At 36.8% G+C, this 27681-nt stretch overlaps 1 protein-coding gene across 1 annotated transcript; it reads right to left on the bottom strand.

Annotated features, from left to right (window-relative positions):
* Positions 1-1109: 1109 nt before the first annotated feature.
* Positions 1110-26457, bottom strand: LOC139952989 (dual specificity protein phosphatase 6-like). Its single transcript, XM_071952354.1, has 3 exons — positions 25554-26457; positions 18778-19155; positions 1110-6459 (listed from the first exon to the last, which is right to left on the bottom strand). Exons 1-3 carry the CDS (start codon positions 25936-25938, stop codon positions 6044-6046), a joined length of 1179 nt encoding a protein of 392 aa, XP_071808455.1. The 5' UTR covers positions 25939-26457; the 3' UTR covers positions 1110-6043.
* Positions 26458-27681: the final 1224 nt, after the last annotated feature.

Raw genomic sequence — 27681 nt, 5'->3', positions numbered from 1 at the left:
TTATTTAACACTTGAAGCACATGAAAACAAAAATTATGTGTAACTTGCCATTGAAAAAAAAAAAAAAAAATTATCAACCCTGCCAGTTACTGCGTTGTCATGTCATTATAAAAAAGCAAAGCACCCTCAGTTTACTTAAAATACATTACTGTAATGTCAGGTGATAAGTCATGTGACAAATAATTCAAGCACATCAAATGGGGGTTTTAAACCAGATACAAAAATATATACCTTTCCTGGACCACATGCAATGCTGTCCTTTTTTCCAACTATTACAGTTTTGTTCTCTTTTTTCTTCTTCTAAGACTATGGTTCATTTATTATTTACATATCAAACAGACTTTGTTTTCTGAATACCATGTCTGGAAACCAACAAAATTAAGTACTCAAAAGACAAAACATTAAGATATAAGCGTTTTGTTTCAACCTTTTTGTTTTTGTTTTTTTAAAATGAAACTAAACCTTAGTTTAGAAAGCCTCATTATGGAAGGATACTAAATACTTTAAAATTAAGCAAAATTTATTTCCAAACATTAAAAAATGACCCTATTTTTCTTGATTCCATCTTGCAGACTGAAAGTTTTTTTTTCCAAAAACAAAAGCGGATCAAATTATTGAACCCATTCAAGAAAATAATTTGCTGCAAATATACACCATGTGGAAATGGATGTCCATGAACAATCACCTACAAAAATAATGTTCCTTTTTTCTTTTAAAGGATGAAATAAACAGGAGCAAATTAAACCTTAAAATAAATTCTGTGATAAGTTACAGAAAAGGGAAATTTCTCATAACTGGTGCAAGCAGAGGGACATACAGCATCACAATAATAAAAATCATTCAACATACAAAAACTTGTTTTTTTAGCAAGTAAAAAAAAAATGGTGCAAACATGTCATTACTTTCAATTGTGACCAACAATTTCAGATTAATACTATTAATAAACCTTGATGTAGTGAGTGCATAGCGATTATCTGTAGCAATTCTCAGCGGTGTTGTTCGTTTAAGTTTTTTCACAGCCTGTCTCTTTGTAAATTAAACTCTCGCTCAAACTAGTCCACATGAATGTTGATAAACAGTGGTACAAAACATACAAAACAAATCCTTAATTAAAAGTTATTCATTTTAATAATAGCTGGCCGGATGTAATGACTTATGTACATCCGTTTGTCCCAATGCAGAAAACTTATTATGAATTCTAATAGAGACACCGGATAAGCACAAATTTAGAGCCGGCCATAAACGATCTTCATCTCCCTGATTAACAGTCTAGAACTCTAGATCAATCCCCTTTTCACCCAAGCATGATTTCACTGCTATTGGTTATCATAGTCAGGGGCCAGACTAAGATTTAGATTCAAACATGGCCTCACTTTCAATCATATAGTGTCGTACATCCCCGTCCTATGCTGAATTAACCGAGGAACCAGACATGTAAATTATTCATCAGTGTGTGAGGTTTGTTGATGTTTCAGGACAGGAAATCCTAGGATTTGTGTGGATTTATAACAACAATATCTACAAGAATGACCTATCTTTAAAGTACCACTTCCGTAAAGGAAAAAAGCACCCCAATCACAAGCAAACAAATCTCTTATGATTAAACCAAGCTGTTGTTATTGAAGTCTTACAAAATGGACAATTAACGCAAGCAGCCATGTTTATAACCACACACAAGGCTACATGTGTTGTATTAAGAATGTTGCCATTCAAACCATTACCCTTTATAACACACTGGCTTGTCTGGCGGTGTAAAAAGCATGTGCAGGTATTTCCAGCAGCATGAAATGTGAATATAAATCATGTTTGATACCACATGCATTTATTGCATTGACCTGAATTTAATATCACACATGTTTTTAGAGAAATGTTTTTAGAGAATAATAAGATTTTAGTTTTCAGTTTCCCATTAAGTTATCGTAGAATAATTTTGGGATATCATCGCGTCTGTTAAAATGTACCCAGTTTCCCATGTGGATGATTTATTATTGAGTTATACATCTTACATGGTAATTTTAAATGGATATACCAAATTGTTGATGAATATTTCACTTAGTATACCTCATGTGTAATTATAAGTATAGAGATATAGAGAGCAATGGCACATAAAGTAATCGTGTTCCGCTTCTGAGATCCCGTGTGGATGTTATTGTCCACAAATGGGTAAAAGGCCAACCTATCCAATTATTATAATGAATGCAGAGAGTACCAATTAGTACAGTGCAAAGGGCATCATAGGGTAGTGGCAAGATAAGCCAGAGGTACATCTATCTATATATACATATCTCGTCTGATCACCAGAGGGGATACAATTAAAAACTGTCTTCTGAATTTCCTTTCCTTTACAAGATGTTGGGAAGATGTTGGTTGTAGTTTGGGTTTTTGGCAATTATTATGACTTAAATCCAAACTTGGTATAGATAGTTTCCAATAATTCACCATCTTGATTTTGCGTTTTTGAGCTGCGCCAATCCAACTTTTCTCTGCACCCAAGTTGTTCACCTTCCAATCTTGCAAAGAATTTTGATCAAACTCCTGTATAACACATAGTTCTGCATTTAAAAAGAGATGACTTATTTGCTTGTTAAGATGGGGGACTTTGGGCAACTATCTATATAGTCTGTACATCGTTACTGCTTAGAAATACTTTCATCAAGAAATTGTTTGAATCAAAAGCAATCCATGTTATTATCAGAACCTGAAAGTAGAGTATAGTATAAACCTTGCAGCAGGAAATATCCTCACTGGGTATTGTCACAATTCTGTTTTGTGTAATAAGGTACAAACATACATCCATTCTTAAGACAAAATCTGAGTAATCATTGTTTATTTATGTTTATAATTTGTATTATATAATTTAAAAAAACACACACATTTGGGTCATTCCTTGAGAGGGTTGTATTTTGTTATAAATCAAGTACTTCTATTCTATTTCCAGTCATTTTTTTCTAAAAAAAAAAGAAAAAAATACAAAACACATTCAGCCTTTGTGGAAACCAACATTTTCTAAGAGTAATATATTTTTTACAAATATATTGAGTTGTGTAAAAACAAAAAACAAAACTTAAGTCAGAAACAGATTATGTTGATTGGAAATCTACCTGAACAATAATGCTGGATGCCATTTACATTAGTTATCAAGATACATTTGAACAAACACAAACAAATGAATTGGAAACTAAATCCCATGGATGTGCCAAGTTCCTTATGCACATGTAACTGTTGGATGAGGACATTTTTGTTTCATTCCACTGCATGGTTAAAGCCATTGGACCCTTTCGGTTCAGAAAAAAAAAAAAAATCACAGATTTACAAATAACTTACAGGGTTTACAGAAGGCAATGGTGAAAGACTTCTCTTGAAATATTATTCCATGAAATGCTTTACTTTTTGAGAAAACAGCAAAACAATATAAATTCTCGTTAACGAGAATTACAGATTTATTTTAAACACATGTCATGACCAGTGACACAGCGAAACGCGCGGAAACAAGGGTGGATTTTTCTGATGTTTTCTCCCAACTCCGATGACCAATTGAGCCTAAATTTTCACAGGTTTGTTATTTGATATAGAAGTTGTGGTACACAAAGTGTGGGCCTTGGACAACTCTGTTTACCGAAAGGGTCCAATGGCTTTAAGGCCTAGTAATGCATCATCAGGACAGATTATGAAAATTTCCCACAAAAAGGTTTTCTAACTTCAGGGAAACAGTGAAAAGTGAAAGTTAGGTACGCACAAGTAATGAAAGTTATTTTCTCTGTTTGCTGTCTCCAGGTTACAATATTCCCCGAGCACACTGGACAATCTAATAAATGTATCCTAAACTATGAACACAAGATATTGAAACCCGTAGATAAAACCCGGTTGTGGTCACTATGTTAGCACTGTGACCTATCCGTTTTGCATCTACGTCATGGCGGTCTGAAGGCAAGGTTGCAATTGACACCATGCAGTTCTCAAACCATTCAAGCATAATGAGCAAGACATGGGTTGCAGTGTACTAGTAGTTTTCCATGCCATAGCACACATCATTAACTATGTTCACAGAAAGCCTATCTGGAAATGAGTCACACAAAAAAATGAAAGGAGGAAAAATAGCTTCCATGGCCTTGAGTTTGCCAGCCCTGCCTGACAGTGGAATTTCTCTAGGGGAATAAACAAGGATTGTTTATACTTAGGGAGGAGACATGCTAATATCACGCCTTGTACTACAATCAGGGTAATGCTCTTTGTAAACACCAAAGAAAGGATTTAAAAAGAAACATATCCAATCATTTTTGTCTCGGTATGAAACCTTTCTGGTGACGTAAAGATGAACAAAAAGAAGACAAGAGCCTTTAATTTTGTTTTGTCCACGAGGGAATTTGGGCTTGCTTCTGCAAAAAAAAAACCTCATTTGATAACATTCGCATATTTCATAGATTGTGGCCCTTAAGCAACCATCTCTATGAAAATTTTTAATTTCGCCTTGCGCATGCAATACTGACAATACTGGTTGGCGAAATCAGGAAATATCACGCCTTTTTGTAGGGTGGCGTGACACATCTACGCATTTCTGCGTCTGTCTCGAGTACAACTCTATGGCATTCGCCAACCGATTGTGTCCATGCGCATTCGAGAGTGTAATAGCATATATCATGTGAAGGGCTACATGGGCCAAGAAGTTAAAATCCTACATTATGATGGATTTTATTGAGCATGTAACAGATAAGACTATACTGTATACATGGGAGAGCACTATACCCCTGTAGTGAACACCAGCATCCAGACAAAACATAAAGACACCAGACTAAACATACATGACAATGTTAAGTAGTCATCAGTGCATTATTTTGTAACAAAAAACCAGCAAATTAAACTACCATTTATACCAATCAGCTAGACGCCTAGTCAGAAATCAAACCCATAATAATATTGGTTAAAATATATCAAACATACATTCTGTACAAATCTGCACCTTTAAAAGTCATGTTTTGTTTGTTTGTTTGTACATAACAATATTTACAATTATTTACATTGGTGTAGTAAAACACACATTGTCTTTGTAGTATTGTATACTGCATGATGGCTTTAACCTGTACAATGGCTTCAAGTTTTTGAAAACCAAACTTAGAAGGAAAATAAACCAGCATCTTTCTCAAGTTCATACATTTCTTAAGTTTCTGCACCGGTCTCTACATTTAGTTATTATGTTGGTAACAGAAATCATGAGGTGGTGTTTAAATGTGTACCAAAATTTGCTCCCCTTGTGTACACTCAAATGCGTCGCCATTCCACTATGAATGTCCACATGCAAAGCGCATTTCCAGTAAATGGTGTGATTCAACCATCAAAGGACACGTATACACCTAGGTGGCCGCTATTCAGGAAATTGGATCTTTGCTATCTGATGAAAAATCAAATAGTTCCGATGGCGCAAGAAACAGTTGGTGAAAACCCACACATCATAAGGAAACAATGCGTGTCACTGCACATTGCATATCAGCACACACCGCTGCGACTTGGCTATATGGGCAGCACTTGAATCTTCTTATCTTCAGTTAGAAATGGACCTTTGACCATTTAACTCTGCACCTTTGCTTAGGTATAAAAATATTGATTGCCAATGGACCAGTTGGTGTCCCGCTACGCAATACATACCACATGGGCAGTTTTGTCCAAATAATAACAATCACCAGTCATGTGGTAACTTTATACTGTTTCTTTAGGATGTAATTATAACAAACAGAATGGAAACCAAAAGCGCTAGCTTCCTTTCGACGTGACTTTTTTCTGTATTTTTGTAAGAGCTTACTTCCTCATTTTAAACTTCCCGTGTTGTGAAATCAAAAATACATTGAACTGCGATGTCTTCCTGTAAAGTCTATTTTCAAGCACCAGGGATATTTACAATCATCGTCCGGGTTCAAACCATATCGGTAAACCGCTTCCCGAGTCGTTCTACGCGGCGTGCAATTCCACAATACAATACAAACTGCACACCGTCGGATTGGTTAAAGTTAATTCACACCGAGTCCTGTGAAATCTTTCTTCACGCCCATCCTCAGCTGTCGACCGTGAAATTGAATTCCCTTTTCCTAGAAGATGTTTCCGGTGTCTGCTCCCAGGAGGATGCCGATGACGTGGACGAGGATGAGGAGGACAGACTAGAGGATGGGATCGGGATAAGAGATTGGAGGACAGGGTCTGGTCTCATGCACAGGCGCCGCCCCTCTTTGGCACAGCTACAGTCTCCGCCCCTACAGGGGCTGTCACTCAGCTGTTGTTCAAACTCCAGTAGCTGGCCCATGAAGTTGAAGTTGGGCGAGATGTTGTTCTTGCGCTCTTTGACAAAGTCGTAGGCGTCGTTGAGGGTGAGGCAGAGCTTCTGCATGAGGTAGGCCACGGTGACTGTGACGGAGCGACTGACTCCTGCGAGACAGTGGACAAGGATACCATGGTGGAACTTACGGGCATCATCTGCAGAAGGGCGATAGTCAAAAGATAACATCATGTATCAAACAAATAGAAAGATTCAGATTTACAAGTGACAAGTACAAGTTTCTCCACCCTAAACAGCATAATTTCTCTTTCAAAAATGTAACAGAACTAAAAGCACACACACAAATAACAAACAGAAAAACTAGCCAACCAACCAACAAACAAATAAATTAACACATCAACTAACCAACAAACAACCAAAACCTTAGCTTCATCATCTATATTTCCTTACCCCAATTAAATAAAATGCCAATGCGCAAAGCTTTCATTCATAATTTCTAAAAGCAATCTGAATATAATAATCCAATTATATCGAGCACTCTGCTGTATGACCGTATAAAATGCTGGTGTGTGCCCCCTTCTCTTCAGTTGTGAACTTTTCTCTACCCACTCAATGTGGTTAGTTTTAAATTATTTCTTGTCAGCATTGCTTTACCTCCTCTTCCGAGGTCTGTCTTTTAGCATAATTTCTTTAAAAGCAAGTTATCAATGTATTTTTTCCACCCAGTAACCCCCTAAAAAAAGAAGTCAATTTGAGCTCAGACCTCAAGTCAAAACAGAAACTCCAACAAAAGAGTCCCAAGGAGAAAGGTGCAGTAATGAGGCCATTGCTTAACAGCAGCGTCACGTTCCTCCATGTGAACAATAAGTAAAAGATCCTTCACTCCACCCAAATAAATGAAACAGGCTCTTGTGTTGTTTGGTATTCACCTTGAGAATCAGAACGCTGGTTTATAAATCCCCTGATTGGGTATTCATGCCTAAACAACTTGGGAGGTTGCTGTGTGGATTTAGGGTCAAAATCCACCATGGGCAAATCGTGATGGCAATGATAACAGTTTGGAGTATGTACACTCATGGTACACTACAATTATCACTGTGCGACCATCCAAAGTACATGTAATAACCTTTTTTTTTTCTGCCCCCCCCCCATAACCTTTTTGGTGAATATTAACTTCTAGTCATCAAATCCAAGATTTTATTTACCCCAAAGTGTACCCCAACAATCACCATTGATTTTTATCATGAATGTAGACTATGACCAATTCGGTTTGGGTTGAACAAACGCTGTAATATGAAAGTCATTTGTTGAATCCAATTTATGTTGATATCTTAGTCTAAGTTTAGTTTTATTTATTTATACTCTGATGATAAGCTGCATTTAAATATTGGTCTCCAGCTAAGCACCTGCATTAGAAGACTTTTACAGTTCACATGGAATAAATATTTGCCTTCAATATGAGATCCAACAAACCTTGAACCAAGATGCATTGAATAAATTACATTTGTAAAATTTAGACCATTTGATGAATCACAACTCATCAAACAACCCCTCTTCTTTCCTTCATCAAAAAAGAAAGCTACATACCCCCTTTCTGGACACACCAAATCAAACGATTCATCAAAACGGTACGAGTAATTGTAGTAAATTGTAGTAAAATCAATGCATTTTGTTCTTACCAAAAGATCTCATTAATTCCATTTCTGATTGGTTGCCACTGATAACCAAATCCCAGTTTTTAAATTTTGATTGGTTTTAGTTAATCCCTGTCCTATTGAGTTAAGTCCCTGTGGATTTAAGAAACGCGCTTCTTTTTCAAACATCAGATACATCCAGTGACGTGTGTCCGCACGTCTTTGGGAACTTCTCAAACCGAATTACAGCCCTACACTTGAATTGAATTACAGCACATCGCATTACGCAGTGCTTAGCGTCATGGAACTTAGCGATCATATAGTTCAAGGTAAATGTATGCGCATCTTAACCAAGCCGTGCTAGACCTAACCACATCAACATGAAACAAGCTGCGTTCTCTCCCCGGACAAAGAGAAACTAAGTTGATTTGATTTTAGTCATAATTTATTACCGGCGTTCAACTAAATATAGTTTTAAGATTCTAGACGAAAATTCATTGATAAGAACAATCTTTGTAAAATGTGAAAGCTTTTCAAAGAGGCCCACACATTGAAATTCCTCTGTCATGTCACCATCTTAACTATGTTCAGTGTGCATCAATAATCACATCATTTTCACATTGTTGCCTGTAGCGACAATATTGAAGAATATGACTTATGGTGTTTTTGACCATAATGGAGTAAAAGGAACATGTCTACACCATGCTACACCATGCTTTTAGGTCACCTTCAATAACAACAGCCACATTTGAATGCAATCTTGAGTGCACTTGAGTTTTATTCATCCAACATTCCATATCATCATAATGTAACAAAGGAGAGCGATGTACTGGCTTCTGAATTGTATCTTCTTTGATAATTTCAACATGGAGAAGTTAATTGAACTGTCTTCACAAAACCCTTTGAATAGTGACAAATGCCATACCTCTTTCCTAAGCATATCTCTGTTCTTTACGCATTAATTCATGTTGTATTTTATTTACTGTGTCAATTTATATTTGTATTTGTAAACAATGAATTGAAAGTTTTTTTTACTGCCAGTTCTCCTCTGCCAGCATGCAGGTGCACTTGGTATTTCTTTCAGTTGAACAATGAAATCAAGCAAGGGCTCTGTGTTGTCCTGTATAGTAGGAATTGTCCAAGAAGAATGAGGGGGTGGGGGATGTGTCAAAATGGATGAGTATGTGATAGTCAGGCCTCAATGTGTGAATATTGCTCCCAATAATGTGAGTGAAACCATTTCGGAGTCTCTGTTTAGATGGTCCTGTTCACAAAGAAACACCATGCATTAACAGAATATTTCTTTGCAGGCATATTCTGTGTAAGTTAATGATACAAATAGTAGCAATGGACATTTGTATTTGGCCATTCCTGTCAGATTTCAAAAAAAGTTTTAGAAAACAAGAGGTTTTAAAAAAGCTGGATTTCTTTATATTTTCTTCACCAGGCTGACTAAAAAACCAACCAAATCTGAATTCAGAACTAGGGAGTCTGAAATATCTCATCCCTGCTGATAGGATAATGACATGAGTAACTCTTGTTGTTCCATGTGGTAAAATTCCACTTCATGACATAACCATTTGAGCAATGAAGTAGAACAAAAACCACAATGCAAGGTTGTTTTCCCCCCTCTAACAGCATCACTCCATGTTGGCAATCTTGTGGCTGGTTAATTGAGCTTGCAGAATTGAGTAAGAAGTCAGAACAAGAAGAAAGGAAAAACCAATACTGAATCCTAAAATGAAAAAAAAAAAGTCATGACTCCAAATAAACATTACAGAACAACCCCTCATTCAAAATGCATTATGTCATGGCAACTTGAATAAAAAAAAAAGTCAATCAAGGCCACTTCCTGATTGCATTACAGCAACAAACAAGTCATCATCTTGACCAGTAAACAGCCACACAATACACCATTGTTAACAGCATCACCTCTAGTTGAGAATGGTGGTTACATAACTGTCTGTTCTCGCTCCTTCACAATAATCCCAAAGAAAGACGGCTCACAGCTTCAAACTCAATTATCCATAGGCAGGAAACCTTTTTATTTGTTATAGCTCTATATAGGTTTATGTCCATCAGACTCAGCGTGGACAATAGAGTCATAGATTGAATATCCCCTTCATATAAAGTCATGCTATAAAGGGGGGGGGGGGTTACTGGGCACTAGTAACACAGCATTACCATAAGCCCTAATAGCCTTCACTCTACCTATCACTACCAGACATTCCTACATTTCATTCAGAAAGAAGATGATGAGAAGTGAATTGCCCAGGCTATGGTTGACGATGGCTGTCCTTGCTTGTCTTGGTGTAACACAATATTAGATTATCAAGTTATCATAATCTCAATTTTAAAAAGGGGATTGTGAAAAAAACCTGACCTCATCTTAAATTGATTTCAAGTAATCTCGGTGCGCCTCCCCCTTTTTACTAAATATCAAGCCCAAAGAATCTTAGAGCCTGCACTCTAACAAATTTAGGAATTAAATGTAATAATGTTGGCATGACTACACATAAGACTTTCAGACAATTAAGCATCAATCATTTACTTAAAAAACATTTTTACTTCCACATGCTGTTCATGAACACTCAAAACATGTTCAAACTTGAAAACATCATTATGTGGTTATATTTCCCCCCCCCATGCATCTTCTAGACACACAACGCGGACACATTGTACATGTTCAAACTTGAACACATGATATATTCATATTTACATGGTTTAATGTAATAACCGAGCCAAAACGGAAGCCTGTTCCCAATCCAATTCAGGCCTGAAGCAGTCTTTGCACAGGGACTCTTTCGGCCCACTCACTTCATTCAATAGATCACGTCTGTGTACTTTTTGGATGTGTTTGCCGAGTGCATAATGTCCACGCTTTTCAATCACACCCACGCGCTCTGCTGGCAGTGGCACACAAGAAACCGAAAAAGAAGAAGATGGCGACTAAGTAAGAGAGGTCAAAGTCTCCTAGCAATGCAGTGTTCGGTTGATTACGCTTGGAAAAAACATAAACCACAAATATTCCACACACACATCTTGTTTTGATTTGTATATTCGCTGATGAGTGAAAATGATTAACTTGTATAACTCAAAAATACAGAAAATTAAGCTAGAAGTATTGTTTTAATTATTCTGTTCTGAATATTCATGAGTCCGTTCTTCATCAAAGAAAGCTCAGTTGCCATCCTCGGCTTCATCATGAACGATTGACATCTTGTTTACAGTTCAAGATGGCTACATGTACAAAATGTACATGACGATTTAGGTGTGAGCAATTGATTTGTTGTGTTACATGTCTCACAGTCATGTACTGTGTACATGACATTCATTCAACAAAACTGTCCCCTTAAAGACACAGCCTAAATACATTTAAGGAGAAACATGAACCAACACATTTGCTTAAGTTGCTTTCAAAATACAAATCACAAATCACAAAATCCATGTTAATAACATTGCTTTGACATGTTATCTAACCGCCAACGCATATACAGCACAAACATTTCTGCATGTGGAGTGGATTATATCTTGTGACAAACTGAGTGCCGCCATTAGTGGGCAAGCACTGTGACTTCTCCCATACATGTACCATCGAGCTCTCAGCCTTCATATTTTAATGCACTACAGGCATCTAAGTTAGAGTTCAACCTGATAAAGCTTGTATGCAACATGTCAGCAAATGGCTTGCATTCCAGTAATGGCGGACAGACAGGGCCCAATTTCATAGAGCTGCTAAGCACCAAAATTTGCTTAGCATGAAACTTCTTCCTTCATAAAAACAGGATTTTCGACTAAATTTCCATTTGTTGCATACTGCTTGTTACTGGTATTCAGCTGTTGTTTGCTTATCCTGAAAATCATGTGGAAATTTGGCTGGTTTTCCTGTTTTTATCAAGGAAGAAATTTCATGCTTAGCAAACAATTGTGCTTAGCAGCTCTATGAAATTGGGCCCTGGTACTAAGCAAATCGCCAAACATAACTTGATCTAAAACACATATATATTACTGTCAACCCCTGTTAATATGCGTTGTTTTACCCCATAAGGGAGTGTTTGAACTGAATTTGCGTAATACGTAAAACAAATGTCTTCTTTTTATTTATTGAATTTTTTTAATTTTGCCATTGATACAGGAAAACAAATTTATAGGCAGTCAAAAAACATACAACTGTAATTAAGATGTAAGGAAATCGACCATTGAAAGTGGACTCATGATGTTGAAAATACAGTTTCAAACGGCATTATAACTTTATTATTGGATGAAAAACACTTTATCAAACCATTACATTACAAACACTCTATAGGCAGGAGATTTCAGCTTAGAACCAACAAAGTTTTAACTGGCCTAGTGCTGTCAATTATAATGAACAAGTAGTCCATTTTGGTACTAAGGTGACAAGCTTTCTCAATATTTCCTGGTGGGAGACAAATCATGAAATCTTTGATCTATGAATCATACAATCATGAAAACCAAGCCCCACTGTTGCAATTCACAACTTGTGAGAAGTCAAAGTTCAAATCCGTTGGAGGTGTGTGTATTGAGTTACCGACCTGGATTAACTTCCCCACCGAATTATTTATGGCTAGCTTGGATAAGGTCAACAATTTGACATTTGATTTGAGAAACCTACAGATACAATTTGTTAGCAAACATTGTTTTTATTGTATGTCGGAACACTGTCTACACAATCAAGGGGAGGGCGTGGCTGAAAGACTCAAAAATTAATAAAAACCTTTATGCTGAAATGAGTACAAGGCATTGTTGATATTGTGAACTAAAACCAGCCCAAATAACACACATTTTACTTTCTGTGATATACGGGTATTGTTCACAAGTTCAGACAAACAGCCCAAAAATTATTCCAAAATTTGTCAAAACATCCACAAAAAAGCCCCATTGTGGTAAAATATTGGTTTGTCATTTTGAAATAACAAGCCATGGTTACAACGGAAACACTGTGGTTTTCCTTGTCCTTGGTCATGTGTGTAGTTGATGATTAAGCTTGTTCGGTCAATACGTTGACCGTTTTCAAAATCTAGGAATTTATTGATTAAACGGACACACGGATGTAAAAAGTACAACTTCTTGCAATGTGATCGTTCAAAAGATTAGATAAAAAATAAAACTTAACGATAATGTAATTATTTCCTCTAAACACCTTTGGGGGTTAGTTGTAATCTAAAAGCCCACTGATAAGAAATTTCTCACCAGTACCAACACTCCAGAGTTCAGTCAAGAAAAAGGCAATGTTTATTCTATTTGCCGCAATTTAAATAAGCCAGCACAAAATTGTTGACAATTTCAACATTTGATTGAGGCAGGTTTGATTGAGGCATTGCATGGTGATAGTTTGGTTGCGGTAATACCATGTGTATTTTGATGTGTAGATTCCGTTCTTTAATTGATTATTCCAAGAAACAAAAAAACAAAAAAACAAACAATCAAACAAACTAAAACAATCCCATGGTGTACTATGAATACAGGAAATCACGCATTAAACTTTTCTCAGCGTTATATCTTTTAACTGATAATTTACACAGTGATGGGTTTCATTTCATCGACCCAGTGGCAACAAAGTTGATAATGCTACATAATAAAAGAATTGTCCTAGAGTCTCACTTAACCACACATTCCAATGTTACTTGGTTTCAATGTCAAGAGATTTTTTCCCTCTTCACACTCGGCCTCCGCTGTTTGGATTTATTTAATTTCCTGTCCTGCACTGCCCAAGACCCTGCTTAATTTGCTGATGGATCGTGCTCTGACGTAAGCATAGTGTGTGTGTGGTGCTCATTGGCATAGCTTCTTAATATGTGACATAACAGTGGGGAACGTCCTTACAGTCTACTCTGGTGTCCCACCACAATTAGCAATCCATGTGTGTGGATAGCAAAGCGTTGCGCTATGTTGTACATAGGGGAACTTCCTACACTCATGTACAGTGATGTATAATTTATTCATGTAATAAAAAGCATTATAACACACCTCTTGCTTGTTCTGTATTTTGGTTGGCTGAAACACGGTCACGTGGGGTCAACTACTAGTCTAGTGATCGCGCGCGCGTGTTTTGCAGGAATGATACAGCGCCCTCTCCATGAACCATGAACAGCAACTAAAAAATTTCCTTTCTTTTCCAAGTTTCTTTTCTTATTTCACATTTAAGATCGAGGTGTGTTATAAAACACATATTGAATGGCATAGTTCGGTAACTAGTGTGTGTCTATTCCCCCGAGGGACTTTGAGTGACCAGAAGAGGGACCTATTTCCCAAGGCCGAATATTGCCAGTCAATGTGTATAATATATGATAATATGGCACTTTCTATGCCATTTTGGAATAATATTGAGAAAGACTTGAAGTTTGAGAACTTGCTACAAGACGGTGAAAGTGGTGCACTTTATTGTGTTTCTTGTCATTTGTAGTCTGAACTCTTCAAAATGTCTGGAGTCTACATACAGTACCTAATGTAATAACCACACAAATTACACATTTTATAAGTCTCATAACTTTGATGGTAACCAGCATGCCTGGAATTACATTGAGGCAACAGCCTCTTTGCCCCTTCAAAATATTCCCTCGAACTTGACTATTTTTGTCCAATGATTGGTACTCAATGAACTTTCACACAGAAACTATTAAAAGACTCCTTATTTGGACCGATTAACATTTCAAGATAGACATAATTGATTCATGTATATCGTAAACTCCACCCGCCCCCACCCCCCAAAATGAAACTAAAAAATGTTCCAAGTCAATAAAAGCCAGTTAGTTTGATAAAAGGAAGCTATGAAAAGCCTTTCCACAAAAAAATAATTAATGGCCTGACATTTTGATCCCGGCAGAGTTTTTCTAGAAGGCTGAATGACAACACAACACAAAGCCTTCTACAGCGTAAATGTTTGATTCACCTGACATTGACAATGACAGGATATGACTGTAACAGATTTGGGACATTTCTTTTATGATTTACATCCTAGAGAGAGAAAGACAGCAAAATAAAGGACTCTTTTGTCCTGTTGATATATGTGTGTATACAAGCCAGCAAGAATAGTTTCTTTCCAAGTATATGGCAGTGATGCATATTGTTCATTGATTAATACATAATGGTGGACAGAATTGTTCAAAACTCACACAGAGATTCTAAAAAATATAAATTATGATTGCTGAATTGAACAAAAGTTTTTTGCCTGCGCCTCTTCTTGAGATATTCGACTACTGGGCTGAGTTGACATTTCTTTTGATTACATGACAAACGACTGTGGGTGTCTGGCTAATTAAAATGTACCAGTGTAGAGAGAATTCATCTAGATTGGCTGTTTGAAAGCCCACAAGGGACTCATTTATTAGCTTAATTGTTACAAATTAGCAATCCATTTAGACAAAGGAATCAACGAAACAAACAAGTCACGTCCCAATAGAAAATGCCACACTAACATCATGATCAAAAACGATTAAAAAAAACTTCACAGATTTATCTCTCGTGTCAGAAAATTTTAAACTTGCTTTGGGGATAACTATTCCTATGACTATTTAGCACATACACTGTAAGAAAGAACCAGTGCACAGTACAAGAAAAAACAAAATGTAATAAAACACTACAGCTTTGTACATGAACTCCTGCCAAACTGGTTTCCTTCCTACTCAGTAAAAATAGCGCAACGGACGAGTGATCAGAAGGCCAGACACATGGAACAATCCGTCGAAGCGGAAGCCGGACAACAGAAGAGAGAAAAAAAGCGTGGGCGCAGTCAAACAAAAATTTCAAACGGCTATGAGCCTTGTCACAATATTAGTGAATGCGGTGCCACTCATGCGAGACAGGGCTACTGGGACTGTATAGAGAGGTATTAAAAGCCATTGAATGATGTATGATTCCTACCTTTTCCATTCTTATGCACCATGTAGGCCTATGCATAAAATAAATAAATTTATATAACCAGAACACCTTCTATCAAAGGACGACTTCAGTAAAACGTGCTAAACTCAGGGCGTGCACATTCGGAACACACCCATGTTAAGTTCATTCACACTTTGCAGTCCAGCAAACACTGTCCAGTAAAAACTGTCATTGGCTAGTAAAAACTATTTCTCAACTTGCCCTGTGGGCAAATAAAAAAAAGTGCGACCTACTTGTTTAGGATACTCATAATATTTCTTCCTTCACAGATGTGAATTTGTTTTTGAGTGTGTGAATCATTGTTACTTTATTTGACCATAGAGAAAGCACTATTAACCACCGTTAAATCTAGTAGTGATCCCTACCATTAGGCCTATAAAAACATCAGAAAGTCTGGGCAACTCAAACTTCTTGGGGAAAGTAAAACGCACACTTAACTAGCCCCGTGGGCTTATCTACAAAAAGCTAAAGCAAATGGACAACCAAAGTTGTTGAAATTTACTTTTTTTTGCAAAAAGCAAAAACCATTTCTAAACACACCACCTTTTTTTCCTATACAATACAATACCCCAAATTTGTGGTAGTAATACAAACACTAGCGATGAATACCAAAATACCCAAACTATGGATTTTGACTAGCCCACGAAAAAAAAAGGGGAAAAAATGCAGAATGAATAGAGCCATTGTACTTGCATGATCTAGGGCAAAGTTAAGCTGAGCGTTCTAAAGAGAAGCACACAAGAAGAAAAAAAGAACTGCGAACTTAGGGTTTATGCAGAAAATCCTGCCACTGACCCCTGGCTGCAGGTCATGTTATTATAAAACGCATGGGAAGACACGGAACAAACTCGCAGCAACAGAGTAAAGAATGGCCAATACAACTAAACACACGCCTTGTGCACGCCAAATTGTTTTTCTTGCACTCTCTAGTGGAAGAAAGGCCAAACTTTATGGTGCAATGAGTTGGGCTTTTTGAGGGGTGCCAAATATTATGCCAATTTAATCACAGTGGAGAGAACTATGGGGAACGAAATTTACCCACAAGACTAATGGAAAACAAACCAATGCATTTGCATCAATACCCTTCTACTCTTTCTTTAGAAATACTTTCTAGCGAGTTGAACAATCATTTAAAACAATTCAACAACACTGATTATTTGTGGTGGCTTGGGCACATCTGAACACAAAACTGAATCGGCTGGCGTAGTTTGTATAGTATTCAAAACCAAAGACAATGTTGAATGGTCAGACAGTAGGAGGGTTTAAACTTGTTTTGATGCCTCAAGAAAAATACTGCACCAACCACAGTCACTGAGGTTACTAAAAACAATGCCAGTGACTCAGAGGCCATCATTTCCCCCTTTCAAACAAGGTCCTGTAGACATTGTCACTCGTTAACAGAGGACTTTAATTTATCTCAAGCTAACTTGGCCTTGCTCCTTTAAGAGCTCAATTCTGTGCCCTCTATCATGGCTTTCAAAAGATCAGCACTACACTACATGTGTACTGTACATACATGTAGGTTATCAACATAATTCAGACACACACTCGGGGTGAACTTAGCAAAAGCCACGTTTGTATCCTTCCTTTAAAGACACTGGACACCTTTGGTAATTGTCAAAGACCAGTCTTCTCACTTGGTGTATCTCAACATATGCACAAATGACAAACCTGTGAAAATTTGAATTCAATTGGTCACCGAGGTTGCTCTCCATTGCTTTTACCAAGTAAACTTTTTATGCTAACAATTATTTTTGGTAATTACCAAGACTGTCCAGTGCCTTTAAAATAAACCTCAAAACAATTTTGTTTTGACTGTGTAACTGTGAGTGAGGTTATAAGCCAGCAGAAGGCATTGTAATCACAACAGATTTGATGGGAGTTGCTGTTTCAGCACTTAACATATTGATGGCATATCCACACAGTCTAAATGAAAACCTTGGAGTTCCACTTTGACTGCGGAATGCCAGACAAGATGCAAAATGCATTTTTACAAATTTTATTGGAAAGGCATGCACGCCCCAGGTTCACAACTCTGGCTTCTCATGGACAAGGAATCCGCATGTAGGTTGCACAAAGCATCAACAAATTATCAAATGGATGGATTTTTCAGCAAATCAGGGCATACTGAATTTGGCAAGTAAAGCTATATGGTTAGAAAAAGAATGTTCCTGTCACCAGAAATAATACCTTCTGATCTAGTGTGTAGGCCTAACACAAGACCTGATAACTACTGAGTGGTCTAACAGAAAATGATTTCGCTTTTTATTTATAGAGCACAACGTTATCAACAAGGAAAGCATGGAAAACAACTTGATATGAAAAACAGACAGACATATAGGGTTAACAGAACATCACAGGAATAACTGAGCAAAATAATTTTTTTTTTATGAGAAAGTATACTGGAGAGATAGTTAGAGGCACATTTTTGAGAGAAGCATGATACCTATCATACTGAGCAAATACTAAGCTTATAAAATGTACCCTTTAAAAATAAGTTTATTGAGAAAAACTTGCTACACATGGCCTACATGTAAGATGGTTTATTGTGTTTATCCTTGTCATTTGTACCCCCCACTATAACAGATGATATTTTATCCATATGTGGAGCCAGGAAGAAATAAAGAGGGTTCACAAGTGCAACTCAAATGATTAGGTCAGACAGGTCATACTTTGTAAAATCACTTTTGGAAAGAGTTGAAGTACACTTCCTTGTGTATTTTTCTTCTTCTCAATTTCTGTTGTTGTTGCAACACTGCTATTTTTTCTGTAACCATAGGGTTCCACAAGGCATGCTATTTGGTCCTTAAAAAAGGGTATGGACTGGTGTACAAGCTGACAGACTTGTAAAATAACAAGCTAAATGGTCTCCTTGCCAGTCACTAAAAAAAAGCAAACCCTTCGAAGAAGTAGTATGAGGTTGAAAATTTGAGCAACAGTATGCTTGCCCTATTATTGACCAAAACAAAACTGAAATCTTACCTATAAATTCTATTGCCTCGGGAAAGAACTTGGCGAGATTCTGACTCCAGTGATCAGGTATAGGGATCTGCATGTATTTCATACCATTACTCTCAAAACAGTTTGGGATGTTTGGGGTGACATTGAGGATTCTGTGAATGCCCAACTTGGACAAGAGCTCCAGATTCTCTGAATCCTGCTTGGAGCCCAGGAAGAGGTAGGGTAGTATCTCAACGGGGTACCGGTTATCCAGAGGGGTCTCTGAACCCACGAGGTCGATGCACGTGTCAATCTTCAGCTTGTCAAAGCCCAGATCTGGGATGGAGTTGTCCGAGTCGCTGTTATCGTCCTGCTCGGGACAGAGGGGAGAGTACAGCTCCTTGAAACGGTTGAAACCACCTGGAATAGAAGCGGAGTTGGAATCAATTTTTGCTCTCTTAACTCACACCTTCATCCAAAATGATTCATTTTTTTTTTGCATCATTTGGATTGGTAAAACTTATTATAGCCAAATGCTTTGTAATTGCATAATAAAAAACATTACAAAATTATAGATCATTACAGGGGAAGTCCAGCTGCCTTGTTTTTCAATCCGATTCAATCCCTGTAAACAAATATTAACAGATCTATGAAAATATATACAGTACATCTTGAAATTAACATTTTCAGCACTCTTTTGACCTTTATTTATAACTTGCATACGTACATTCAAATACAAATCCCAAGCTAAAAGGGAACTTGGACATACATTAATATTTTCAGACAGCATCAACAATCTGAATTTAACATAACCTGGTATTATAACTAATGCACAGAAAATTAGAAAACAAAAAAGTTATTTTTGGATAATAAAAATTGCATCCATTTAATAATAGAACCCCTACACTTGGTAAGTGTTACAAAAACATTCGCTGTCATCATTCATGTAATTTCAATTCAGCTGTTGTTGACTGGGTATTATGAGGACGGAATTCAACCGAGTGAATAAATTGAACCCTAAGGTAAAGAATTTCATATAGTCCTAATCATATCCTGCTCCATTTGGTTATACTCTGTTTTTACTAAGAGCACAGGATGACATGTTGAAATACTTAGTATTTATCAAATGATAAGAGATCAAAATTTCCTTCCCACGTTATACTCATTCATTTCTTAACAAAATTGAAAACATGACTTCAATAAAAATTCTGAACTATACAGCCTCATGCAGCTAACGAAAAAATCTGATATTGGCATGGAACTAAACCATGCAATCCCTTCAGGACAAAGATTGTATTTGCACATAGATAAGAGAGTTCCGCTACTCCAGCAACAACATGTCTCTGCTTTAAAGGAAACTTACTGCACAAAAAAACCTTTGGCCCAAAATTTTTCCAATTTAAATTTGGTGATGTGTCCCTCAATGAAATTCACAAGAATCTTGGGCTGGGCCCTGAACCTTTTTTATAGCTCCTTGCCAAAACCAACCAGCGAAAATTACGCTAAATGTTTAAAGCCCAGCTAACTTACCCAGTTAAATCTGTCATTCACAAAATTATTCTGATTTAAATCAAATTGTTTCCTGAAGTACAGTGTAGCTCATTTATTTGTTTTTCTTTACTTCTTAACAGAAACTCAAAATAATTGTGCTTATTTTAAATCAGAATCGGGGAAAAAACATTTTTAGGATAAATACATACACTGCGGATACAGAGCATGATCATGTGGTAGGGACATTCAGACCAGAAGGCAGAATGTGTAACACTCTATCAAACATTTGGAACACAATACTTATAATACAGGCGTGCTGATAAATAAATAATTTATTGTTAAAAAGACACCACCTTAAGTACTACTATTACATGGCGTGACATCTAAACTTGCAACATTAGTAATTTAACTCTACTGATTTTGTAGTAACTAAATCATACTGAAAAATCAATTTCTAGTGCTTTCCTGTTTGAGAAAAGGAGGGAAAAGCAATGGTCCAGTTTTAACTGCTCAGTATCATGCGACTGAAAATTGTTCTTTTATTTGGAACACAAATTATAAAGTTGATAAAATACTTCTGAAGATCGAGATTATAGGATGAGAATGCAAATGATTTAGGCTTCTACAATGCAACAGTCTTTATACTCGCACTCCCTTTAATAAAAGCGCTTATCCAACTACATGTCCAGGCTTGCTGCATATCTCTATCAATGATTGAAGGTTAAATATCAACGTAAGCAATCAATAAAGATATCTTGATCCCAATTACAAACTGCACAAACAGGGCCATGCACATGACAAATCTTTACTCAGTAGCAATTGATGGATGTGATTTGTCTTGATATATTCATTTGGTTATCAAATCCTGCGACGGAATTTTTTTTAGTGCACGTTCGTTCGCAGAAAAAAAGAAGCTTAATTGGGATTGGCACATTATTGTTTTAAATACCAACGCTACACACTGATCCTTATCATTTCATTGGCGGAACTTACGTCATGTGTCATCCATTATTTTGCCATGTATTTATTGTCAAGCATTTAATAAGGCAGTCCAATATGGATAATTATTGGACGCTTGGCGGCATCATTCCCAAATTAGTCATTCCCCACCCTGTTGTACAATTCATGCAAGTAGGAAGTGTCACGGTGGAGAAGGTTGGAGTCTACATCATCTACATGGAGTCCTCAGTGATGTTTATTTTAAGTTTTTGTTCAGAATTAATTTGCATATAAGTGGTGTCTGCTCATTGGTTAAGGCAATTGACCTGACACAAAATTTGTACTTTTTTAAATGTCATTGTCTATTAAAAAAATGCGATGTTAAATTTATTGAGTAATTAAAAATAATTATTCCTCAACCAGTGTTATGCAACATACATGCTCACATAATACTGTTTTTTACAGGCTACATTTTGAACAAAACTGACAACAAAATGAGATCTCATACAATAAAAAAAAAAAAAAAAAAAAAAAAAAAAAAACATTATCTGTCACAAAAAACATCACTCCAATCATCTGCGACATAACACCCAAAGGGAAAAACAATCCAATAAAATATATAAAGGCGTCCATAAAAATATTCTTCTCAATTACAACTTATTGTTTGCTCTGACTTTTCTTTTTGTTCAGACATCCTGTGTGTGTGGGTGTTGTGCGATTCAAAATGCCAATGCACGGACAGACAGACGATAAAACTATTGTTACTTAATCAAACATGGAGACTCTAAATCAAAAGAAGGGGTTCCCCCACGTACAGTGTAGCTGGAATTGTCCGCAGCCCTCAAGTTAAAAAAGCCATGACATTAAATTAGTTCACTAAAGTCTCTGTTTGATTTCAACCCACACACCATTCTGTCGTTTCAGCAAACAAGAACTGTTTGACTAGGATTATCTTCTCAGATAAACACTGGGTCTGATCCCAAAATCAAACTCTTCTTATTTCTGAATAATGTCTAGCTGGAGGTAATCCTGTACTGCAAACATCCCCTGCAGAGACTAAATAAAAGCCACAATTTTAATATCATGAGTAAGGTATTCTGCAACGTGTAAATTGTCCTTATAATATTTAATTATTACTTTACAGTAAAATGATGAAAAAGATGCAAAGATGAATAAGGAAGGTGTTCTGTTTATAAATAGTAAGACCTATACATTTTTTGTACGGTTTCTTTTTTAAAAATACCACTTTTTATTTTTAAAGAATTGTTGAACCTGAATCAGCTTTGCGTTCAAAAGCCTTTTATGAATAGCCCCAACGCAGTTAAAATTTATATTTAAATATCAAATATATAATTTTAAGAAAATATACCGTAGTGCCTAACATTAACAAAAGGCATGAAACGGGGGCTGTTAAAAAACATTGCTGTGTAACGTCATTGGTTTTTCCTCCACAGTACAAGCTTAGAGGAAGCCAGTTAGCAATGCCTTTAAATAACTGACATGTCTTCCGCTTTATGGAAATCTCATTAAATAAAGTAACATTCTTGAAGAACATGACGACTTTCCCCTGTGTTATTAGATCAAACCGATCGGCATGATTGATTTATGCTCCTCATCTGTGTCAATGTTTTCATTGGTCACATTTTACACCAGGGGACCACAAGACATGCATCATGCTGCAAATACGCAGTGCAGCTGTCCAACACCAGAAAATCAACACCCAGAACTGTCAGTTTTTTGTCTTCGAGCAACAACTGTCACAAATCTTTTTTCATATTTCATTTTAAAGGGGTAGTTCTGTAGAAGCGTGAAGTTAAGTAAATGGTCTTAAAGGGGCTGTGCCATCATCTTAACAGAAGGCCTGTGGATGTACAAGTTAATTTATGAATGTTCACAGTTCGCACATGCGCCCTCCCTCGAAATCATTCTATGGAAAACGCACAGGGGCGAGCACAAGCAGTAATTAGGTGAGATTTCAAAATTCCATGTACAGCAACAGCCTGCTTTGACCATGACTACACAGCCCCTTTAAAGCAAATGGATGGGGAGGCACTTGCAATGACTGTAAGCGTCCCAAAGATTATTTTCACCCGGACATATTTTAGGCAGCAAAACCCATGAACCAGGAAAATGACAGTGACACAATCATGACCATTTTTTAAAACCTTAGTTACAGCAACTAATGCAAGAGATGATATTTGGTGAACTATTTACATATTTCAACAAAATGTTCTTCTCTCAAGAAATGAAGAAAATATTTTACTACAAATCATGTTGTACCCTTTAAGGATCTTTGCCCATAGGGGGTAAGCTTGTGGTCTGGGCTCTTCCCTACTTAGAATGGAATTTATGAGCCAGTGTCGCATTACAGTCAGGGCAGGAAATGGATGTCAGCTGATTCTACAAATGACAAGCAGGGCCTCTTGATTCCCACCAAGTGTTGTTCACATTCCCTTCCAATCCAGTCATTGAGGTTATAAAAAACATTAGGAAAGCAATGATCCTTGGAAATAGAGGACCAACAATTACATTTTCATTTTGTCTGTAACCGAGATTCTGCTATTTTAGGACGGGGACACCATTACAAGCCTGATACTTCACGGAGGCAACGAAGGCGATTGCCTCCGTGTCCCCTGGTCATTGCCTTGGTGCCCTTGAAATGCTCCAGTGCAAATTTGCAATTTCATCATAGGGTGCCCTTTACCAAGAAGAAAATGCCTTGGTGCCCTTGCCCTTTCAAAAACGAAGCATACAGGCCTGCCATTATTACCCTTAGTTTACACCATCATTACACCATCAAGGTGTTTATATCGTCAATGTCCCCATACTTACGGTGTACCCTATATTTATAAAATTATAATCTCAAATGGGAATTTTTCTTGAAAGTTCTATAGAAAGTTCAAAATGTGTTTTTTTTTTTTTTTTTTAACAACTATTGAAAGATGTATATGTGGACCAACAGAAAGGTTTAAAACACAGCTTTGATTGTTACAATTTTTAACAAACAATAAATATATAAATGAACAAATAAATAAAAAGAGTGTGAAGAGCGATTTGTGAAACCACACCAATCCCAAGGTGAAGAGATGTGGCAGGAACTGTACCAAATAAAAGGTGTCTATGAAATAGTGGGATAACCATGGTGAAAACAAACCAAAAACTAAATGTTTTGATCAGTTAACCAATATTCAGATTACGCTCAGTAAAAGCGGGAACCCTAAACTAATAAATTAAAGCTATGTTAAAGGTATTTAAACTAAAACAGTGAAAGTTTTACACATTGGAATGTTGGTTTTTAAAAATAAAGTTTTAAAAATATCACTTGTAATTGTAACACTCCTATGAAGACTTGAATCAGGGATAAAGAATGTTATTTGGTTCAACCCTTCCTCCATGGTTTTACTAAATGCAAGTATTTGGTTTACTGGACTCAGAAAAGTACTTCCAAGTATACAGAGCTTTACACACTGTGCAAGGATATACCAAATAATATGTATAATCACAAATAATGTAGCATGTAAATTTCCTTTAAAGCCATTGGACCCTTTCGGTACAGAAAAAAAAAAAAAAAGTTCACAGATTTACAAATAATTTACAGGGTTTACAGAAGATAATGGTGAAAGACTTCTCTTGAAATATTAGTCCATGAAATGCTTTACTTTTTGAGAAAATGGTAAAACAATATAAATTCTCGTTAACGAGAATTACGGAGTTGTTATAAACACATGTCATGACACGGCGAAACGCGCGAAAACAGTAGTGGGTTTTCCCGTTATTTTCTGTCGACTCCGATGTCCGATTGAGCCTAAATTTCCACAGGATTCTTATTTTATATATAAGTTGTGATACACGAAGTGTGGGACTTGGACAATACTGTTTACCGAAAGTGTATAATGGCTTTAAATAAACAACTTAAATTTGGTCTTAGTAATAGTGCATAAAAAAGTAAACAAATAACACCCGAGAACAACATCATAGTGTACTCAAAAGCAATTGGACTCCTCTAACTTGGTGTTGTTTACAACCTAGACAGGAAGTGAAGAGATACAATGTAGTACATTTCTTTACAAACTATACACTTTATATCAATATAAATTATTGACTTTTCCAGCTACTGTAATTCAATCTTGTCACACACAGAGCATGCAGGGCACATTATGTGTGGGCTTATTTACAGACTGGTGAAGTACACAACTCCAACATTCCTTGTGTGTTATTTTCTTGAAGTTGAAGTAATAAAACTATGGCATTACTTAGGCATTACTGTGCAAATACTACATTCAAGTAAAAATCCAGCCAAAACAAGGTGTGTTATGCTCTATGGTTAAAATAAACCAAGGACAAAACACAAGATAATGAAATGTTTCCATAGTAAGTTTGTCACATACCTTGTAAATAAGTGGCATGACAACCTTCGTCCTGCAGTTTTTTGAGTAGTAAGACGAATGGAGAGTCCGAGTTTGCGTTCACATCAGACGAGTTTTCATCATAAAGAACCACAGGCACCAAGTGAGATTTCCTGGCGAACCGTTCCTTTCCTTCATCACCGTGAATGAAACACCTAAAGGCGACCTTTCCTCGCTTCAAACGACGAAGCAAGATTCCGGGCACTGAGAGGTTGAGCGCACCTTCGATGTGCGACCGGGTGTAAGTCGAATTCGGACGGTAGTCAAGAACCAACACTTCCCCGTCACAGAGTTGCTTTCTCAGGCTTTCAGGACTCGTAGCCAGTGCCATTATGTCCCGAAAGAAGACGTCAGTCTGCTCCGGCATACTTAACAGAATAACTACTGGCGATTTGGGATGGCACAGTTGTGCCCAAATCTCGAGAAATCCTTGGCTGTTATATATTACACGCTGTGCATGCAACCCAACGTCAATAAATGTCGGAGTGTGTGTGTAGCTTGCAGTAGACTACCGTTACGCGCTGTGTGACCTCGGTCGAAGTGTACTGCTTGCTCGCATAGCACAGACGAACAACTCAGCAAATCTTTGCCGCAGTCTTGACTGATATGCCTCGACTCTCCATATACACGATACAGATAAGTTCACAAGATAGCCCTCGAAGTGGTCACTGTTAAACCCTGTCTATAACTAATATGAACGATAGGCAAATCCTGGTTGGGGAGTGCTCACACACACTTCCATTACCCGTCAATGTTGTTGGAACATTCAATCCCCTTTTCCAAAAGCTTCTCAAAACTTGTGCACAACTCAAAAATGAACGGCACTTTGTGTGGAAATATTACGGCTTGTAAAAACCTCAGAATTGATTGACAGGTTATTCGATAAGGATCGGAAGTAGCGGAGAACCTCTTCAATATTAACCAATCACAGATGCTGATATATGGGCAGTAATTTGAATAATAATTTGTTGCTAAGACTACCTTTATCATTCATTGGGCAAGTGTGTGAATACGATTATGTGGAATCTTCCACTTTTTACACAAGGGGGTTTCATGTGCGCTCACTCAACGTGCATGACAAGTTGTTTTGTGAACTTGTTCGCCTTGCTCTGTTCAATCAAACCTGTGAATTTTTTTTTAATAAACACTTTTTTTAATTGTATCGTAAACTATTCTGTGTGCATAAACGAAACTACACCTCTAAAACTTTTGCAAAGAAAAATGTCATTAACCATGCCACAAAGCATCCTTGAAAAAGCTACTGGTGTGATAAAAAACTAACAATCTCTTTATTTCTTTAATAGGAAAATAAAAATGAACAATAATGAACATAATATAATCACCAGTTTCATAAACCAGATCATTTCTGATGACAGAAATAGTTTCAAACTGAGAACATTTACACGTTGATTCGTTAGTGTGTTTTCCTCCCCCCCTCCCCCATCTTTCTCGCTACTTGTTGCTTCTGTTACCCATGTACACGGTGTATGTTGTAATGTCATTTGGCCTTCCAGACAGACCCTGCTAGGATCAAGTTGTCAGGCCATGAAATATATTGGTACAGGCAGTTTGGATAAACAAATATAAATTTCAGCTGGTCGCGATTTGAAGTTGCTTTTAACATAATGTTTTTTTTTTCTAGTACAAACCATGTTGTTTTGGAAGCTTGGTGTTCCAGACGAAGTTGTCGGTTGGTTTTCAGCCAAAGACTCTGTGTCAGCACGATTTATATTGACCCATGTATCACTAAAGTGCGAAACTTCTCCTCTTCCTGATATATAGATATTTATACTTTCTTTCAACAGAATTGGCAATTTTTTTCTTCTCCTTGGAAGTGGCTCTTAGTAAGCAGAATGCAAATAATTTTTAGAGTCCATGGTAAAAGACATGATTCATCGTCTCTAGGAATCAATATTTTTTTGTGAATCACACAGAACATAAAAAAACAAACAAACATAGTTTGGACATTAATTTGAAGAAAAAAAAATCAAAATAGTCAGTAATGTTTATAAGATAAAAAACACATTGGGAAACTTTTTCAAATTGACTCATTATTATTTTGTGATTACTTGTCCTGCATTTGTAATTACTTGTTATGCTATAGAGTACA

Source organism: Asterias amurensis, chromosome 2 (assembly GCF_032118995.1).
Source record: "Asterias amurensis chromosome 2, ASM3211899v1".
NCBI lineage: Eukaryota > Metazoa > Echinodermata > Asteroidea > Forcipulatida > Asteriidae > Asterias > Asterias amurensis.
This window is presented reverse-complemented; position numbering and strand designations above follow the sequence as displayed.

Excerpts from the sequence above, each read along its gene's own strand:
- LOC139952989 (XM_071952354.1), bottom strand. The coding sequence starts at position 25,938 with ATGCCGGAGCAGACTGACGTCTTCTTTCGGGACATAATGGCACTGGCT. Across the intron at positions 19,156-25,553 it reads TCATGCCACTTATTTACAAG|GTGGTTTCAACCGTTTCAAG; the intron begins GTATGTGACAAA and ends CTTCTATTCCAG. Across the intron at positions 6,460-18,777 it reads CGAGGCAATAGAATTTATAG|ATGATGCCCGTAAGTTCCAC; the intron begins GTAAGATTTCAG and ends GCCCTTCTGCAG.